The 20,706-nt window shown below is 34.3% G+C and overlaps 1 protein-coding gene across 3 annotated transcripts in view; it reads left to right on the forward strand.

Annotated features, from left to right (window-relative positions):
* Positions 1-20,706, forward strand: part of UPF2 (UPF2 regulator of nonsense mediated mRNA decay) — a 131,087-nt gene that overhangs the window by 11,411 nt on the left and 98,970 nt on the right. For all 3 annotated transcript variants that reach the window (XM_036759665.1, XM_036759667.1, XM_036759666.1), the window contains exon 4: positions 11,122-11,282. In XM_036759665.1, the coding sequence (XP_036615560.1) occupies positions 11,122-11,282 (161 nt within the window). The remainder of the gene's footprint in view (positions 1-11,121; positions 11,283-20,706) is intronic.

The following is a 20,706-nucleotide window of genomic DNA, read 5'->3' on the forward strand; positions in this document are numbered from 1 at the left end:
ATTTGCTTTCCAAATTGCTCTTCCCAGTGGTTTGACCAGTTCACAGCTCTGCCAACAGTGCATTAATGTGCCTTTCTGCAACCTTGACAGCATTGACTATTCCTCTCTTTGTCATAATTACTAATTTGTTGGTTATGATACTATTAGTGATTTGGAGCCTTCTTTCACATAGTTGTAAAATAGTTTGCAAATCCCTGAGAACTGCTTGTTAACATCCTTTGACCACTTGTCTGTCGGGGAATGGCTTTTTGTCTTCCATATTTCTGTCAGTTGGCTGTATATTTTGGATATCAGATCCTTATCAGAGATAATTGATAGAATTCATTAGTTTTTAATCAGAGCCTACATTTTGTATTGTTTTGAGCCTAGATGCATATTTTCATATTAAAAAGTAGGAAAAAAAAGTGGAGCCACATAGTTGATTTTTAGTTGATTTTTAACAACGAATAAATTCAGTTTAAGACACATTAAGTGTCTTCTATATGTAGTAGACTGTGGTTGGTGCTAAGCATATGAAAATGTTCTAGCATTTACATGTTACTTTAAGGTCTGTAAAGCCTTTTGCGTAGTTGATCTCATTTGATCCTCACAAAAGCCCTGTGAGATATGTGCTATTATTATCCCCATTTTACACAGGAGGCACAGCACCCAGAGAGGTTAAGTGATTTGCCCAGTCACACAACTAGAGAGAGTTTGAGGGAAGATTTGAATCAAGTCTAACACTATCCACCATGCTATTTAGATATCTCCAGTTCACTAGAATGCAGATGAATAGTATTTGTTATAGCTGTATATAGAGGCACATGAAAGACCCTATGCCATGTGAGAACTGGTATTTAATTTTGGAAAAGGTTCTCATTGGGTTTTGACTGTTGACAGAATTCTTCCAAAATACTATGTTGCCATGTAGAGCATTATTGAAGCTCGTTCTTGTTTTCTAGGAGCTTAAATTTTAAAAGTGTATAGGTATATGAATTAACCACAGATATTGAACAGGTGTGTGCTAACTACTCTGTTCTAGTTAAATGTACTGGCTTTTAAATTTTTTACTATCCTTTCTATTGGCATATGATATTAATTTGGGGAAAGAGAATTGCTACAATTGGTGTAATATAACAGAGTGGAAGCAACCTAGAGGTAATCATTCCTACCCATTTTGGAAGTACTTAGTACATATTTCCTGACAAATGGTCATTTAACCTCTACTTATATAATTCCAGTGATACAGAACTTATTATATAATAGCATAACAGCCAAGTCCATCACTGGATACCAAAATAGACACCTGTGTTCTGGTATGTCCCAGAACAGATTTCATCCTTTATCAGGGTAACAGTCTTAGTTTTTTGAAGACTGCTCTTATGCCCTCTTGTATCTTCTCTTTCAGGCCAAATATTTCCTGTTCTTCATAGGACATGGTTTCTAGACCCCCTTATCATACTGGTTACTTCCCCTCCTCCCCCATCACCCACCCCTTCACAGTGCCATTAGTTAAAATATGCGTGGAGCTCAGTGCAGTACTCCAGATGTCTGCTGATTGGTGCAGATTACTATTATACCCTGTACCTCTTTATTCTGAATTTTGGATATTCTGGATTAATGTATCTAATTGCATGAACTGAAGCTGCAGAACACTCTTTACTTATTAAGTCTTTAAAGAGTCAAAAATAAAGGCTTTTTACCAGTCTAGGTCTCTTATACCCTCAATTTGGTGTGCAATTGACTTTTGTAACCAAATGTAGCATTCTACACAAATCCTTGCTAAATATAATATTGTTGGTTTTAATTTAATGCACTGTCCTGTAGAGTTAACTTTGAATCTTTGATTCTTTCTACTGTACTAACTCACCTTTCTAGTTCTGTGGAACTTGTAGATTTTGTAGTTGTGCTTTCTATGATTGTATTCAAGGCATTGATAAAAGTAGTAAACTGGATAGGTCCAAGGACAAATCCTTGTGACATTTCACCAGAGACCACTTTATGTTGATCTTAACATTTTTTGACTGTTGAACCATGTATAAATTCACCTAATAGTACTCTCATCCAGCCCATGTTTCATCTTGTCTGTAATATTTTTGGTTATTTCGTCCACGTGGGTGGTAGTTCGGAAGACATAAGAATCATAACACTGTTAGAAAATAGATGGCATATAGCCCTTGGAATGACATCTGAATCTATCTTCCACTATATATCATTGCTGTTTACCTCAGGTCTGGGGCTATTTTGTAGGCTGGGTCAAAATGCTGGTCTAACTATCATTTGCACTAAAAAGAGTTGACTATAATAGGCTGTGGACACAATTTTCACTTTATTGGAAATCTGTTTTTGAAAAAAGTCATTTATAAGCAGAAAAACTTTTGTTTTATCTATGCCTTGTTATAAAATGTTAATTCTAGAAAATAATTCTTTCATCTCACATCTTTAGCAAACACAGTAAGCCTAAGTGTCTTTTGTTATTTGAATAGTTGGAATATGGGGAGATTTTAAATCACCACATGGACAAAAATATTGTTGTCTTAACACATTTAATTAACATAATCAAATAATAATTGTAAAATATTTGTGTTTAAGAAGATATCAGGAAAATATGTTAAAAACTATTTTTAGAAGTTACTGAGAAGAGAATCTTTGAAATAATTTCTGCTTTAATGCCTCAAGATTTAAAGTGAACAGTTTTAATACATTACTATGATACTTTCTCATTTTGTTCAGACAAAAGCAACATCACCGTCTTTTACTTTTCTTACTGCTGTGAGGCTAGAGGATGGCATTGTGTATTCCTATAGTCAAATTAGTTTTAAAATTGAGACAAAAAGGATTCTGATATTTCTAAAACAAATTTCTGGGGAAATGAGGAAAGAGGGAAGTAAAAGCAATCGGTTTCCTTAACTCCACTGCCTGATTCCTTCAGAATTATTGGTCTGTATTGTGCTAATTTGTCTGACTGCACAAAGTCACAACTAAAAGGAATTTTCTGTCTTCTTACCAGGGTTTTCTTTTTATAAAAGTTTGTCTAATCAAAGACCAAAATAACACAGTCTTGGCATAGTCTACCATTTCATATTTTTAACTTCATTAAGAACTAAAGTTCTTAAATTCTCTAATGCCCCCCACCCCTTTTTTGCTTTATGCCATAAGTTGACTTTCTCTTAAAAACAAGTCTGTTTTAATCTTTCCGTTATTTTTTTACATGTTTTATCTCTACCAAAGTCCACTCTGATGCTTCATGCAGTGATGATATAACTCTGGGTTATAGGATATGCCAACATCCTATAGCTGCAGCAATTTCTATCAGGTTCAAAAGGCTTCAGGTATTGGCCTGATGGTATTTTATCTGTGTATGTATTTTCTGGGGCCCATTCTAGTTACAGAGACCACAGGGTGTTTATTTTTGCAGCCATACCGACTCTTAAAGCTTATCTTTTAAATTTTATTGGTTATCTGTTAAGTCTCATGAAGTTGAAGGTCTTTCATAAAGCCCATCAGTGCCATTACTTAAGTCTTTTAAAAAGTTCCATAAAGGATTTACTATAAACTATTACTTAATAAATATGAAGCCAAATTAGGCCAAAGTAGATCAAATAAAAGAATAAAATAAACCTGTCAGTATGGGTAGAGTTATCTTTGTAGTATATATTTGAGAAATAGGGACTATATTATTTATTTTAGCCAGGAGGTTCTTTACTAGAGAGGTGAGAATCACTCTGCTATATTTAAATTATCATGCAATTTTAAAGATTTTTTAGTTGTCCTTCCTATTTTCCACAACTTCTTTTTCAATGTTGCCATTGCTCATTTTGCAATTCTTTAAAATGTAGGGTCCCAGCCTTTCCTGTTGCATGAAAAAGCTGCTGGGGCAGCTAGGTGGCGCAGTGAGTAGAGCACCGGACCTGGAGTCAGGAGGACCTGAGTTCAAATCCGCCCTCAGACACTTGACACTTGTACTAGCTGTGTGACCTTGGGCAAGTCACTTAACCCCAATTGCCCTGCCAAAAAGCAAAAAAAAAAAAATTATGCAAAACTATGCTAAGCACTAAGGATACAGTTAGCAAAGTCAGACTATTTAGAGAAACTTGGTTCATATTCTGGATCTGCTTCTTAATACTTATGTGACTTTGGGCAAGTTGATCAGTCTCTTGGAAAAGTAACTTCTCCCTGGGCTCTTGTGTTTATCTTGTCTATTGAGGGTATTAGTGGTAGTGGGGATAGAAGGTGCTTTCTCCACAAGAATTGCTCCTGTCTGTGTGCCTGGTAGGTGGGAGTGGAGAATGAGACTATATTCTCAGTGGTCTTGGGATATCTCTTCTGGAGTCTGAGAGGAATTAGTGGTCTAGGCCGTGGTTTGGCTTGCTTGGCACATGCTGCTTCCTTTTTGCCCTCAGATTATAAAAATTTCTTTACTAAAGTACTAAATTGTTGCCTTGTTAAGCTATGGAAATGCCACAATCTTGAAGGTTATACCAATGGAATTTAAGCTCTGTCAGATCCTGTAACTCTAGAAAGGCTTCATATATAGGTCTGCTGATAGCTGTTACAGGAGAACCAAGCTAGCTGAGTTTGGAGAGGCTAGTTATCAGAATCTGTAATAAGGGGATGCAATTCTTTGGGCATATAAACTCAATACTTGGTTATGGTATACAAGGATTATGATCTGTGCAGAGATTACACTGATGAATTCAGTTATAGTCTCTTAGAATTGGAGGTGAGGAAGAGGAAATCAAATAGTGAGCATACTGTATCAATAAGGGTGCTATACATATATATATATGTGTGTGTGTGTGTATATATATATACATATATATATATATTTACTTTGGTTTTTATTACATGTCAAATGAAATGGCACCAATACAGTATGGCATTGCTTTATATATTATATATAGTCCTGAAAAGATTGTAATTAAAAGTGAAAATTTAATTTATTTTTAGATTGAAATTGATTTCCATTGTACTTTCAGGTAATATGTTGCCTTGGTATTCTCTAAAAATTTCTATTTATAACTGAAAGGCTTTATTTTACAGGTGAGGAAACTGAGGCACAAAGAATAAGTGACTTGTCCAAAGTCTCACAGGTAGCAAGAAACAGATTGAGAATTTGAACCAGTGTTCTCTTAAGTCCTATGCTCTTTACATGATATCATGCTGCCTCAGAAAGAACACTTTGTCAGTATATCCTATTTACATTTAATTCATCTGTTCATCTTCTGTAAGAAGTCATTCAAATGGGCAATGAGTTTTACATATGCATTTTAAAATCAAGTACTTGGTAAAATAAAATGAATTTTAATTTAATTGAGACCACAGCAATTCAGTGGGCCTGGAGTATTTATGGTTTAATCAATTATTTCATTACTAAAAAACCTAGGTAGGATCAGACCTGTTACTTTTATGCCCCCATAACAAAAGTGTTAAGTACTTAGTGGGCACCAAGAAAATGTTTATTAAATAAATGGGAAAGCTTCCTTGAGATAATTTTTGCAACAGTTCTCAGGTTCTCTGTTATGGTATACTTTATCAAATGTTCATTGTAAAGTGTTAAAAGTGCATTTAAAAAATAAAACACAACACTTACTCTGAGGACTGAGCACATTAGCTTTTAACTGAATGGGGAGGGTGCGGTGGGTGCTTTAAAGTGGCTGCTTTTGAAGTTAGTTTGCTTGTTGATTCTAATTAATGGCAGAGCTGGATCTGGAAAATATGTTCGAGATACCTAATTATATAGAAAGCTAGTTTTAATCTATTAAGTGCAAAAGGCTGAATAAATATTAAAAACAAGAAGTCAGACTGTCATTAAAAAGAACTCCATTTTTATCTAAAGTGTTAACTTTAATTATTTTGATAAATCTGGAGGCATCTTGTTTCTGCTCATGCCTAAACCCAGCAAAGAGAGTATATCCTGTCAAACTGGATGTGCCTGTTATATTCCGTCATAAAACATGAATGTGAGAACTTGTTGAAGAAATAAAAGTTGCAGGTTGTTATAATTTGTCATGTTTGCTAATTCCTTTTTGTAATTACTGCCTTTCATTGATTCCCTCCTTTATAACCGAGTTAAGCAAAGTTAACAAAACGACCCGTCTGATGGAGCATGCAGTATTCTGCATCTCTAGTCTTCCTTTCTGCTGTGAGAAGGGAAATGTTTCAACATCTGTTTCCAAGGCCAAAATTAATCATTGCAGTTAATTGGAATTCTACTTTCTAGTATTTTTTCATTTGTTACTGTAATCATCATGTATATTGTTAATTTGGTTCTGACCTGGTTCAGTTCATACAAGTCTACCTACATAGTTTCTTATGGTGAAATAGAATTCCATTACAGTTATAAATCTTGCTTATTTGGCTCTTTGTAGTGTTCCAACCAAAATTCGAATGGATGTTTAAGATATAGTGAGATTTTTCTAAGCAGTCTGTAGGATAATTGTGTATCAGTATATTAAAAATAAACTATATTAATTTTATCATTATTTAATAAATATAAATTTCTGGGATTTTTAAAAATTTTTTTAATTTCTGGGATTATTAAGGAAAATATTTTTTCAAATTAGAACATAGAGGGTTTTTTTAAGTTTTTTTTTATATCACCTGTATTTCCTGAAATATCTCTATTCCTCTGCCTCTTAAGGAGCCATCTCTGATAATAGAGTTTAAAAAAAAATGAAAAAAATCCAAATTCAGTAAAATTAGCCAACACATTGAAAAAGGCTAATGTTCTATGCCCATAGTCCCTAACCTCTGCAAAAAAACGGGGGGCGATGCCTTTTCATATCTCTTCTCTGGGGCCATGCTTGGTCATTATAATATGTAGAATCCAGTTTTGATTATTTTGTTCTTCCTATTTATGTTGTTGTGTAGTCAGCTATATTTTCCCTGCTTTTCTGGTTTGACTTTGCAGTTGTTCATGTGAGTCTTCCTATGCTTAGGTATATGTATTATATTTGTCATTTCTTATTGCATTAGTATTCTTACTGCATTAGTAATTCTATTATGTTCATGTACCAAACCATTTAGTCATTTCCAACAAGTAGGCTTCCTCCCCCAGTTCTTTGCTACTACAGAGTAATGTAAATATTTCGGTGTATGTAGTACCTTTTTTTTTTATCATTGATTTCTTAGGGATATATGCTTAATGGTGGGATCTTTATGGGTTTAAGGATTAACTACTAGGCAGAAGATGAGTTCTGTCACATATTTTATTATACACTGTCCTAAAACAAGTTTTTATGTTAAAATATCATGACCCTTATTTAAATATTCAGACAGTATTGGGTAAAATTTTGGGTAACTTAAGAGGGTAACAACTTAGTGAATATGTATAGTTGAATCACAGATAAATCATACTATGAATAAACTCTTTAACTAGTAAGATCATAATAATTCATAATTAACTATAGTAGCCTGGGTTTGAGAGTAAAAGGAAATTAAATGACTTCATTGAGACCACTTTGAAAACTCCAATGGTAAGCATCATTAAACACTTTAAAAGCAAATTATTTTTGAAAATGCTCAGTTATGAAATATAATTTACTTTTTTGCTTGATTAGATTTCCTTTTTGGTCACAGACATCACATAGCACGCTCAGATATCTGCAGTTAGGTTCAGTCATAGGCAAGTCTTAACTACTCGTACTTGTATGTCAGACATAATTTTAATTGGCCTTTGTAAGGATTTTCTTTTGTATTGCGTATTAAAATTTGTATTCCTTGAGCTCAAACAAATTGAATGGTCAGATTAGTGCCTCAGGATTGTGCTGGATAGTATCTGGGGGAAGCCAGAAATTTAAATGCTTTTTATTTTAATTGGTATGGATAGTCTTACTTGTAGAAATTGCAAACTTTCTGAATGTCTCCTGATCTTTTAGAGTTGCTGTGGCCTAGGTGTTCATCATTGTGACCATTTTGGGGATGAGACTTTCTGAATTAATCTAGTCATGGTCCTGAAGGATTGCCCATCTGTCACCTTGCCCTTACTTGAAGCCTTATCACCTTAGTATAGGATAATAATAATAGCTACAGTTTATATAGCACCTATTATGTACTCACTGTGCTAAGTACTTAAGAAATATTATCTCATTTAATCCTCATAACAACTCTGAGAGGTAGGTGCAGTCCTTATACCCACTTTGTAGTTGAGGAAACTGAGGCAAAGAGAGCCCACTTGCCCAAGATCACATAGCTAGTAGTGTCCGAGGCCATATTTGAATTCATTTTCCCTGACTCTAGGCCCAGTGCTCTACTGAGCTACCTAGCTGCTAGAAGTTGAGCTTACTGGCACATTCTTTGAGAATTTAAAGTTGCTTTTATGTCACAATGAGATATGGGAATAAGGCTTTAGAGAAGGATGAGAAGCCATGTAATTTTTTAAAAAAGATTTTTATTGATATCTTTTGGTTTTATACTGTCTAAATTTCCTTCTGTATCCCTTTGTTTTCTTTTCCCAGAGAACTTTCCCATATAATAATATAATATATATATTATATATAATATATATATAATAATATAATAATTTTTTTGAAAAAAAAACCTGAAAGTTAAAAAGCAGTAAGATGATTAATACATCTGAAAATTTTGAAAGTATATGAAGCATTCCACACTTTTGGAACAGCTCTTACCTCTGCAAAGTAGAAGGGATGGGGAAGGTGTCTTCCAAGATCTCTTTAGGGCTGTGCTTGGTTTTTTTGTAATTTTCAACATCTACTTTCTTTTTATGTTTTTCTTTTAAAAATTATTTTATTTTTTATTTAACAAAGATCTGTTTTCTTTTCCTTCTACCTCTTTCCTCCTCTGGAGAAAAATAAAAATAAAAAAACAATAACAAGCAAGCAGTCAAGCAAAATAAATTCCTGCACTGACCATACATCTTTTTTAAAATTCTCAATCTGTACTCCGAGTTTGTCACCTCAGTCAGTAGGAAGAAAGAAAGGAAACAAGCATAAATGCCTCCTATGTTGTAGTAGACACTTTGCTAAGTGCTTTACAGATATTATGCCATCTTACAACAACCCTGAGAGATAGGTGCTATTAATCTCCTTTTTACGAGGGGAGGAAATATGAAATAAGCAGAAATCACGTGACTTGCCTAGGGTTACACAGCTAGGGAGTATGAGGCCAAATTTGAACTCAAGTCTTCCTAATAAATACCAATCAATCAACATTTATTAAGTTCCTGGTTTGGTTGGTTGTTGTCCTTCGTTCTTGAAGAGGACCAACATGACATGCCTTGAGGCTTCTTGTAGGTGGTAGGTAGTATATGTTTCATCATTGGTCCTCTGAAATTGTGGTTGCCCTTTGCAGTGATCAGAATACATTTGGATCTGCCCTTAGTATGGTGCTTGGTACATATTAAGTATTAAAAATACTTCTTGACTGCTCATTGGTCATTTCATTTAAGTCTTCTAGTTTTTTTCTGACGTCATCCTCTTTGTCACTAACAGCACAATTGTATTATATTCATAAATTGTTCAACGATTCCCCAATCAGTGGGCATCTATGTTATTTCTAGTTCTTTGCTACCACAAAATTTGCTGCTAGAGAAAGCAAGGTGCCGAAGTGGATAGAGTGCTAGACCTGGAATCAGGAAGACAAGTTCTGATCCAGGCTCTTACTTAGCTAGACTTACTAGCTAGACACCAGCTTACTCAGACCTTAGGCAAGTCACTTAATGTCAGTTGTTTCTTTAATTGTAAAATGGGGACAATAGTAGCACCTACCTCCCAGGGTTGTTGTGAGGATTAAATGAGATAACATTCATATTGTGCATAGGACAGTGCCTTCTAACAGTCTGTACTTAAATCTTCCTTCTTCCTTCTCTCCCTCCATTCCTTCTTTCCTTCCTTCCTTCATATATGATTACTTTGTTTTTATCAGTGACCTCCTTGGAGTTTATGTTTTATAGTGAGCATTTTAGTTACTTTATTTGTGTAATTCCAAGGTATTTTTCCAAAATGGCTATACCAAATCAAGTTTCATCAGCTATACGCCCACAGTATGCCTACTTCCCACAACACCTCCAGCATTGATTATTTTCATCTCTTCCCATTTGCTGGGCATGAGCTGAAACATGATGGTTGTTTTGATTTGCATTTCTTTTAGTGATTTGCAACATTCATATGGTTGTTAAGCTTCTTTTGAAAAGTTTATTCTTACCTTTTGACCACTTATCTATTGAGGAATGGCTTTTGGAAACCATTCATTACTAAAAATCAACTGTGATTAATCCATACATGGTTTAGTTTAGAGTTGACTACAGTATAGTTAAGATGTAGAATATTTTAAGGATACTATATATTTAAATTACTGTGGATTTCCTCTAAAAGCCTTCATTTCTGAAGTGAATTTTCTGATGAAACTGTTACATTGTTTTGGTAATGAAGTGTTTTCCTGGTGACGTGATTATCAGAGTAGCCCTTAGACTAAATAATCCTCCATGGCTTTTAAAATCGTTTACTCCAAACAGAACCAGGAGAACATTTCACACAGTAGTAGCAACATTGTGTGAAGACCAACTTTGATTGACTTAGCTCTTCTCAGCAATGTAGTGATCAAAGGCAATTCCAAAAGACTCATGATGGAAAATGCTGTCCATGTCCTGAGAAAGAACTTTGGAGTCTAAATGCAAATTGAAGCATGCGATTTTCGTCTTTTTTTTTTGTTTTTTCTTTCTCACTTTTTTCCTTTTGTTCTGATTCTTCTTTCACAACATGACTAATGCAGAAATATGTATAACCCATATCAGATTGCTTGTTTTCTTAGGGAGGGGGGAAGGAAGGGAGAGAGGGAGAAAAACTTGGAACTCAAAATCTTATAAAAATGAATGTTGAAAACTATCTTGACATGTAATTGGAAAAAATAAAATAACTATTAAGTGGGGAAAATCAAATTGCATACTTCATTGTTCTTTAAGGAAATCACATTTAAGATAAAATGCTTTAGTTATATTTGAATATGAAGCTTAATTTTGGATTGAATGTTAAAGTATTGTTACCATTGTTTATGATACCTTATTTTTATACCTGCATTTTAAATTGACACAAAATTTATTTATATGTAAATTTCAGTTTTATGTAAATTCTTGGCCAAACATGTTTAGTAAGTTTATCAGACTATTTCATTTTTTATTTATAGACGCATTCTACATTCTAAAGGGGAGCTGAGTGAAGATCGACATAAGCAGTATGAGGAATTTGCTATGTCTTATCAGAAATTACTGGCAAATTCTCAGTCCTTAGCAGACCTTTTGGATGAAAATATGCCTGATCTTCCTCAGGACAAACCAACGCCAGAGGGTAAGATATCATAAATAAATTTTGACACTTAAAACTACTTATTGCTAACCTTTTTTGGGATTAATAGTTTATTGGCTCAATTTTTATCTACAAATGAAAATTGCCCCAGGTTTTCTCTTTTTCAGGGTTTTTTGTATGATGAATAGTATTAAAACCTGATACAGTTGAGAACTGACAGTATGGCATAGTGGAAAGTAAATTAGCTTGGGATTCAGGGATCTTGGTTCTGGTTCTGTGCTTTGTAACCTTAAATATTAATCTGTTCAGGCCTCATCTCCCTTACGTATAAAATAAAGGGCTTGGACTAGTTCGTTGATCAGAATATTTCTGGCTTTGAAATCCTTCAGTTATAAGTAAGAGTAAGTTAGCTTTATTCAGTACAATTTCAGAAAGTTTAGAAATATAGACACACGTGTACTCTTAACCATAAATGGGCTGTTTCCCTAAATCCTCCGGATCTAGGATTTCTGGGATTCAGAAAGATTTATCTAATCTGTCATTTTATAAATAAGGAAATTAAGGCCTAGAGAGGTTGTGATCCATACTTGATTATTTTTTTTTTCTTTTTTCCACTGAGGAAAGATGGTACTTTGAATTTATTGTCCTTTACTAGGGAGAAAAAAGTTGTTTCTGGATCTATGCCAAAAGATCCTCTCTGATAGGCTTCCTAAACATCTGAGAGAGGCAACTGTTGAAAAGCGACTTTCAGTCTTATTGTTAAATTTATATACTACCCTGGTAAGAGTGTTAGAGATGGATATTGATGAGTAAAATTAGATATAGCTGCAGGGAGAATTTAGGACATTATTAGAAAAAATTGAGAAAAAAACTAGAAGAAAAAGTTGTATGCTTGGGGTTTTTTTAGTTATAGAATTAAACAAGAGTTGTGTAATTTACTATCAGAATATTGTTAAATAACTTAGTGAGCAATCAGGAAATTTGAATTCTTTTTCCATTTGGAGGTATAGAATAATCTACTTAGAGCTTTGGTTGTTAGCTTCCCCAGACCAATTTCTGGCCTGCCTTCTTCCTGCTTTCTTCAATTCCTTGTGTCCACAATACTAAACAAGGTTTAGTTGCAGTAAGTGAGGAAAGCAGAATTTAAGAATGAGTGGAAAAACTGGAAATTTTAAATAAAAAGGCTGAAGAAATGCATTTTTGTGACTTTTTAGAGACAGTTGTAAAAAATGAATTTAGTCATTCCTTAGGTATTTGCGTATTCATGGTGGTTTTCTTAATACTCCTTGTTTAGATTAACAGTAAGGTCCAAATTAATACCATGAACCTGTCATTAAGATGTTTCTGTTCTACAATTAAGTTTAGTATTTAATTCGGCATTATCAAAAATGTTTTAGCATGCTTCTGGTCATTTTGTAGCTGTTGATTTCGCTATAAGGAATTTCAAAACAATTTTTCATGCTCAGCATTGTCCAAAATTGAATTTAGGGCAACTGAGTTCTTTTTTAAGCTGGATCTTATTTCAGACTTTACTATATTGTCAGTGGTACTGTAATTTATATTGTCTTTGATAATTTGGGTGGTGCCCGTGGAAAAGGGCATAAATATGAGAAATATTATTGAGGTGGAATTGAGAAGAAGTGACAACTGATAGTATATGAAAGTGAAATGTCAAAAATTACAGGTTTCAAATGTAAAAATTGTAGTACTGCTGACAGAATCCACCATAAAATATACCTTAATGATGACTTTATTTAATAGTAAAATTTACTGAATTCATACAAAAGACTTGGTACAGGAAAATGGGTTGCAGATTGCAGTGGTTATAATAAGATGTTAAGAAGACTAAGTAGAAAAGAAAAGAGAAAATGAATTCCAGCAGGGCTATTCAAAGTAAGAGATTACAAATTGAGACTTCCAGGAGGTTTAAAAATTACTTCTTTCGCAGCAAAATTTACATTACAGTTTTGTAAGTAGAACTCTTCCATTGTTTACATATAAATTATTGATAAATCAGATCTATAGTTTACATAATTGCCAAATGGCCTTGTTAATAGAGATGTGTGCTTTGCCATAAAATTAATGTTATTAAATACAGTTATTACAAAAATTCATACTTTGTTTCATTAGTTGGTACTTTGAATGATAATTGTCATTGGTATTTCATCACTCAGTATTTGTTCTGTATCAAATACAGTAGCAGCACTTTCTAGTCTCAGTTTCTGTACAGAATGGCCTCAAACCCAGAAGTAGAGAACTTGAGTGCTGTCCATGTTGAAAAGTCTAAATTATACAAGATAAATATGATTGGTTTACTGTACAGAAGAAAGAGCACATTTGTTATCAGTGACTGAAAGCTTAGCTGCACTAATGGCAGCATGGAGAAATTTGGGGAGAGGAAAGAAGAGATAAAAGATAAAAAGGGGGAAAAAGCAGATGAAAAGAGAAGTAGTAAAAATGTTTTTGTGAAAGTAACAGACATGAGGATGAGGGTGGCAAGGAGAGTTTCTGACTGGTGAAAAAAGAAGAGAAAAGTGAGAAAAGAAAAAATTAGAATGGTACAGCAGTGTGGGTGCAATCAGTAATATAGTAAGCTAAGTCTTTTATCACTTGATAGTCCCTGAGAACTTTCTGGCACCATGCTTGTAACATACTTCTAGAATATCACTGTAGTCTGATGCTACTTGTGTACTGCTACTGATGCTACTGCGTAAACAACTCTAGATACTTTAGCCCTTCAAGAAGACATCCTTTTATGACGGTGAAGATTACTGGACAATGAATACTTATATTATGTGTACTAAATACAGTAATTGAACTCGAGTTGACCAAGAAAGGTTTAATATATTTAATATTCTGTATTCTAAGTCAGGAAGGCAGATAGTATGTTTTGGAAATATTACTATTGCAACAAATACCAGATAAAATTTTTAAAAGATTGGTTTTTAACCATTAGGAAAATTACCCATCCCTAACAGCTCATTCTCTTATCATTTCAGATAAGTGTATGGTTGCTATATTAAATATATAACAGATATACTTTTAGTATTTTTATTTTAAAATTTAAAAATTTTATTCTGAACTTGACAAAATATCAACAAATGTGAATATTGCTGTTTACAAATAACAGGACAAGATACAGTTTATGAAACTGAATGTTATTGCACAGAGCTGGGTTTTTTTTTTTTAAGTATGTGCTAAATTTAGTAATGTAATTCCCTGAGCTGTACCACTTATCAATTTTTTTTGCTTTTAATTTTTTATTCATTTTATACTTAAATATTAAGCAAGGAAAAAAAAAGAACATTTCCGAGTACACAGCAGAACATAAAGACAAGATTCAGTATAAAACCATAAATTCCCATTTCAGACTTTTATTTCTGAAAAATTATGTAATAAAAGCTGTACTTTTTTTTCAAAGCTACACAGCTTTTCTGTGCTTGCTTCTAAGTTTTCTTTTGTTTTCTTCCATGCACTTTTAATTTTTTTCTCCCTCCCTCCCCACTCTGCCCTAGCAAAGGCTACAATTAAACATGAATATATATTTTATTTATGTGTGTGTCTACACACACATTTATATATACACATACATATATATGAAACCATACTGTACATATTTCTAATTATCCATTTTTCCTCTGGAGGTGGATAGCATGTTCCTTCATAGATCCGTATTTTTTCATGTTTTTCTAAAATCAACAGGCTCACATTTCTTATAGTATTTCATCACTACAACTTATTTAGCCATTTCCCAATTGAAAAGTATTTATCATTTTAATCAGTCTGATAGGTGTAAGATAATATCTTGAGTTGTTTTCTCATCAGCAGTGATTTTGAGCATTTTTTCATATGACTCTTTATAGTTTTGATTTCTGCATCAAAAAACTGCTTGTTCATATCCCTTGACCATTTATCAATTGGGGAATGACTCATTTTTAGAAATTTGACAAAGTTCTTTATATATTTGAGAAATTAGACCTTTCTAAGAGACTGTACATGAAAATTTTTCCCCAATTTTTTGTTTTCCTTCTAATGTTGACTACATCGGTTTTATTTGTATAAGAACTTTTCAATTTCATCTAATTGGAATTATCCATTTTATACCTCCCATTGCTCTCTTATCTCTTGTTTATTCCTAAATTGTTCACCTATCCACGAGACTGATAAATAACGTGTTTCATGTTCTAATTTTCTTGTGATGTCTCTGTTTCTAGGTCATGTATGCATTTTGACCTTATCTTGGTACATGGTTTAAGATATTGGTCTATGCCCAATTTCTGCCAAATTGCTTTCCAGCTTTCCCAGCAATTTTTGCAAAATAATGAATTCCTATCCCCGAAACTTTTAATCTTTATATTTGTCAGATACAACGTTACTATAATTCTTTACTACTATGTATTATATGTCTACTTTGTTCCACTTACCTACCTCTCTGTTTCTTAGTGTGTACCAGATAGTCTTGATATCTATTGCCCCATAGTATAGCTTGAGGTCTGGTACTGCCAAACCTCCTTCCTTTATATTTTTAAAATTTAGTTTCTTTGAAATTGTTGACTCTTTGTTCTTCCAAATGACTTTTGTTATTATTTTTTCTAACTCAGGAAAAATATTTTTAGTAATTGAATTGAGATGGCATTGAATAAATAGATTAGTTAGGTAAAATTGTCATTTTTGTTATTTTGGCTTTACCTAACCATGAACAAATAATAATTCTTCAGGTATTTAAATCTGATTTTATTTGTATAAAAAGTGTTTTATAATTATGTTCATGTAGTTCCTGGATTTGTTTTGGCGGGCTACTTTCAAGTATTTTATACTGTCTACAGTTATTTTAGTGGGGTATCTCTTACTATATACAAAAATGCTGATGATTTGTGTGGGTTTATTTTACATCCTGCTATGTTGCTAAAATTATTAATTGTTTCAACTAATTTTTAGTAGAATTTTTAGGATTTTCTAAGTATATGATCATATCATCTACAAAAAGAATTTATTACCTCATTTCCCATTCTGATTCCTTAAGTTTCTTTTTCATTTATTGCTATTGTTAGCATTTCTAAAACAATACTGAATAATATTGGTGACACATAGTGGTTTCCTTGTTTATCTCTTTTAATTAAATCTATTTTAGCTTTAACTTGATCTAAGATCCTGATTGCTACCCCTGCCTTTTTATATCAGCTGAGCATAATAAATTCTCCAGCCATTTATTTTTAATTTGTGTGTAACTCTCATTTTTAATTGTGCTTCTTGTAAATGACATCTTGTCAGATTCTGATTTTTAATCTGTTTCTGTTTTATGGGTAAATTCATCCCATTCATATTCAAAATTATAATTACTAGTTGTATATTTCCCTCCATCCTATTTTTCTTCACCATTTATCCTTCTCATCCTATTTACCCTATCCCTCCAAGTCTTATTTATTCTAACCAGTACCTTGCTGTCCTATTCCTTTATCTACCCACCCCTCTAAAAGCCTCTTTTCTTATTATTTCCACAGTCTCTCACTTATCCTATCCCTTTGCCTTCTTATTTCTTTATAAATTCAGAAGACTTTTTTTAACCCTTCTGGATGAATAAGTTTTCAGCACTACCAGCCCTCTTCCCCCACTTGCTTCTTCTATATAAGTTCTTCCTTCATGCCTCATTTGTATGAGATAATTTCTCCTTTTTACCTCTTTATCCAATTTGTTTTTAGAATTAACCCATCTTATTCACCTCATCCCATGCCTTTCTTTCAAACTACACAAGTAATGATGACAGTCTTTAGAGTACTGATAATATTTTCACATATAAAAAGTAAACAGTTTGATCTTATTAAGTCCCTTTTTGGTGGGGGCGGGGGATCTTTTTCAAGAGGCGATTGGTGGATTCTTTCAATTTCTATCTTACCCTCTGGTTCTAAAATATCAGGGCAGTTTTCCTTGATAATTTCTTGAAAGATGATGTCTAGGCTTTATTTTTGGTCATGGCTTTCAGATGGTCAAATAATTTTTAAATTATCTCTCCTGGATCTATTCTGCAGGCCAGTGGCTTTTCCAGTGAGATAATTTCACATTGTCTTCTATTTTTTCATTCCTTTGGTTCTTTTTTTATAATATCTTGATTTCTCGTAAAGTCACTAGCTTCCACTTGCTCCAATCTAATTTTTAAGGTGGTATTTTCTTCAGTGGTCTTTTGGACCTCCTTTTCCATTTGGCTAATTCTGCCTTTCAAGGCATTCTTTTCCTCATTGGCTTTTTTGGAGCTCTTTTGACATTTGGGTTAGTCTATTCTTTAAGGTGTTATTTTCTTTGGTATTTTTTTGAGTCTCCTTTAGCAAGTCATTGACTTGTTTTCCATTCTTTTCTTGCATCACTCTCATTTCTCTTCCCAGTTTTTCCTCTACTTCTCCTACTTGCTTTTCCAAATCCTTTTTGAACTCTTCTGTGGCCTGAGACCAATTCATATTTTTCTTGGAGGCTTTTGATGTAGGCTCTTTGACTTTGTTGACTTCTTCTGGCTGTATGTTTAGATCTTCTTTGTCACCAAAAAAGGAGTCTAGAGTTTGAGTTTGAGTCTGAGTTCGTTTTCACTGCCTGTTCATGTTCCCAGCCAACTACTTAACCCTTGAGCTTTTTGTCAGGATATGACTGCTTGTAGAGTAGAGTGTACTTTGTACCAAGCTTTAGGGTCCAAGCACTGCTCTTTTCAGAGATACTTCTACTCCACCATCACCCCAGACTCTGTCACAGCAGCGCTCCTCCTCCCCCAAGAACCACCAACGAGGACCTCAATACAGATCCAAGCAGGGCACAGCAAGAGAATCTGCCTTTGTGCCCACAAAGTGCTCCTTGCACTCCTGCTCTGGTCTGTTGCTAGATTCCTCCCACCGTGTGAGCCAGGGACTTGGGAAGCAGCTGATGCTGTAGCTCTGGAAGCAGCCCCAGGAACTTCCTGCTGCTGCCATGGCCGTCACGCACCACCTCCGCCACCTCCAGGTCTAGTGATTGGACTGCTCTGAACTCGATTCCGCAGTTTCCCTCTAACTTGCTCTTTGGCATTTGTGGGTTGAGAAGTCTGGTACCTGCCATAGCTCACTGATTCATGGCCCCGAGACCTGTTCTGGCTGGGCTGCCCTGCGCTCCCAGCACCGTGTGATAGACCTTCCCAGAAACCATCCAGGCTCTCCTGGGCTGGATTTCTGCTATTTCGTGGGTTCCACAGCTCTAGAATTTGTTCAGAGCCATTTTTTACAGGTATTTGGAGGGATTTGGGGGAGAGCTTAAGCAAGTCCCTGGTTTCTAGCCGCCATCTTGGCCCCACTATTAAATCCCTTATAATTGCCTTTAATGCTTACCTTAAATTTCTCCTCAATCTTTTTATGTTGAATTTTCCATTGAGTTCTGGTCTTTTTCATCACAAATACCTCAAAGTCTTTTAATTCATAGAATATCCTTTTTATTGTTGTTGTTCAGGATTATACTCAATTTTCCTTGGTAAGTTATTTTTGGTTGCAACGCTAGCTCTTTTGCTCTTTGAAATATTATGTTCCAAGATCTTTGGTCTTTTAATGTAGAAGCTGCTAGGTGTTGTGTGATTTCTTGTTGCTTGCAGTATTTTCTCCTTAACCTGGAAGCTTTAAAACTTGACTGTGATAATCCTGTAATTTTTCATCCTAGAATCTCATTCAGGTGGTGATCAGTGGATTTTTTCTATTTCTACTTTACCTTCTCGTTCTAGAACTTCAGCGCAATTTTCCTTAAAGATTTCTTGTAATATTGTATCAATACTCTTTCGGTCATAACTTTCAGGTAGCCCAACAATTCTCTTTTATTTATTTGTTTGTTCGTGCATCCATTTACTCATTTATTTATTTATTTTTGGTTTACAGAATTCACTTTTATAAGATTTTGAGTTCTAAATTTTTTCTCCCTTCTCCCCTCCCTAAGAAGGCATGTAATCTGATACAGGCTATACATGTACAATCATAGTAAACATATTTTTAGTCAGGTTGTGAAAGAAGAATCAGAACAAAAGCGGGGAAAACCATGAGAAAGAAAAAAAATAGTATGCTTCAATCTGCATTCTGACTTGATAGTTCTTTCTCTGTATTTGGATAGCATTTCTTATCATGAGTCTTTTGGAACTGTCTTAGATCGTTGCATTGCTGAGGAGAGCTAAGTCTATCAAAGTTGGTCATTGCACAATGTTCTGTTGCAGTGTACAGTTTCTGTTTATTCAGCACTAGTTCATGTAAGTCTTTCTGACTTTTTCTGAAATCTGCCTTCTCATCATTTCTTATGGAACAATAGTATTCCATTACATTCATATACCACAACTTATTCAGCCATTCCCCAGTTGATAGGTATCCCCTCAATTTCCAATTCTTGGCCACTACAAAAAGAGCTGCTATAAATATTTTTGTACATTGTGGGTCCTTTTCCCTTTTTTGTGATCTCTTTGGGATACAGACCTAGTAGTGGTATTGCTGTATCAAAGGGTATGTACAGTTTTACAGTCCTTTGGGCATAGTTCCAAATTGCTCTCCATAACGGTTGGATCAGTTCGCAACTCCACCAACAATGCATCAGTCAGTGTTCCAATTTCCCCACATTTTTTCCATTTATCATTTTCCTGATTTGTCATGTTAGCCAATCTGATAGGTATTGATATCGTACCTCAGTTGTTTTAATTTGCATTTCTCTAATCAATAGTCTCTCCTCGATCAGTTCTCCAGATAATTTTTTCTTTTTTTTTTTTGAGCCTTGCTCTGCATTTTTTTTTAGTAATTTATTTTTAGTTTTCAACATTCACTTCCACAAGATTTTGAGTTCCAAATTTTCTCCCTATCTCTCCCCTCCCCCACCCCAAGAAGATGTGCATTCTGATTACCCTTCTCCCAATCTGCCCTCCTTTCTATCACCCCACCCCACCCCTTCTCTTATCCCCTTCCCTTCTGTTTTACTGTAGGGCAAGGTAGATTTCTATACTGCATTGCCTTTATATCTTATTTCCCAGCTGCATATAAAAACAATTTTTAACACTTTGAATTCCACATTCTCTCATTTCCTCCCTCTCTACCCACCCTTGAGAAGGCAAGCAGTTCGATATAAGTTATACATGTGTAGTCATGCAACACACTTCCATAACAGTCATGTTGTGAAAGACTTAATTATATTTCCCTCCATCCTGTCCTGCGTTCCATTTATTCTATTTTCTCCTTTGACCTGTCCCTCCTCAAAAGTGTTTGCTTTTGATTACTTCCTCCTCTAATCTGCCATCCCTTCTGTCATTCCCCCTCTCTTATTCCCTTTCTCCCTACTTTACTGTAGGGTAAGATGGATTTCCATACCTAATTGAGTATGTATGTTATTCCCTCCTTAAGCCAAATTTGATGAGAGTGAGGTTCACTCATTCCCCCTCTCACCTCCGGCTTCTCCATTGTAAAAGCTCTTGCCTCTTTCATGTGAGATGATTTACTAC

The sequence above is a fragment of the Trichosurus vulpecula genome, chromosome 5 (assembly GCF_011100635.1).
Source record: "Trichosurus vulpecula isolate mTriVul1 chromosome 5, mTriVul1.pri, whole genome shotgun sequence".
NCBI classification, from domain to species: domain Eukaryota; kingdom Metazoa; phylum Chordata; class Mammalia; order Diprotodontia; family Phalangeridae; genus Trichosurus; species Trichosurus vulpecula.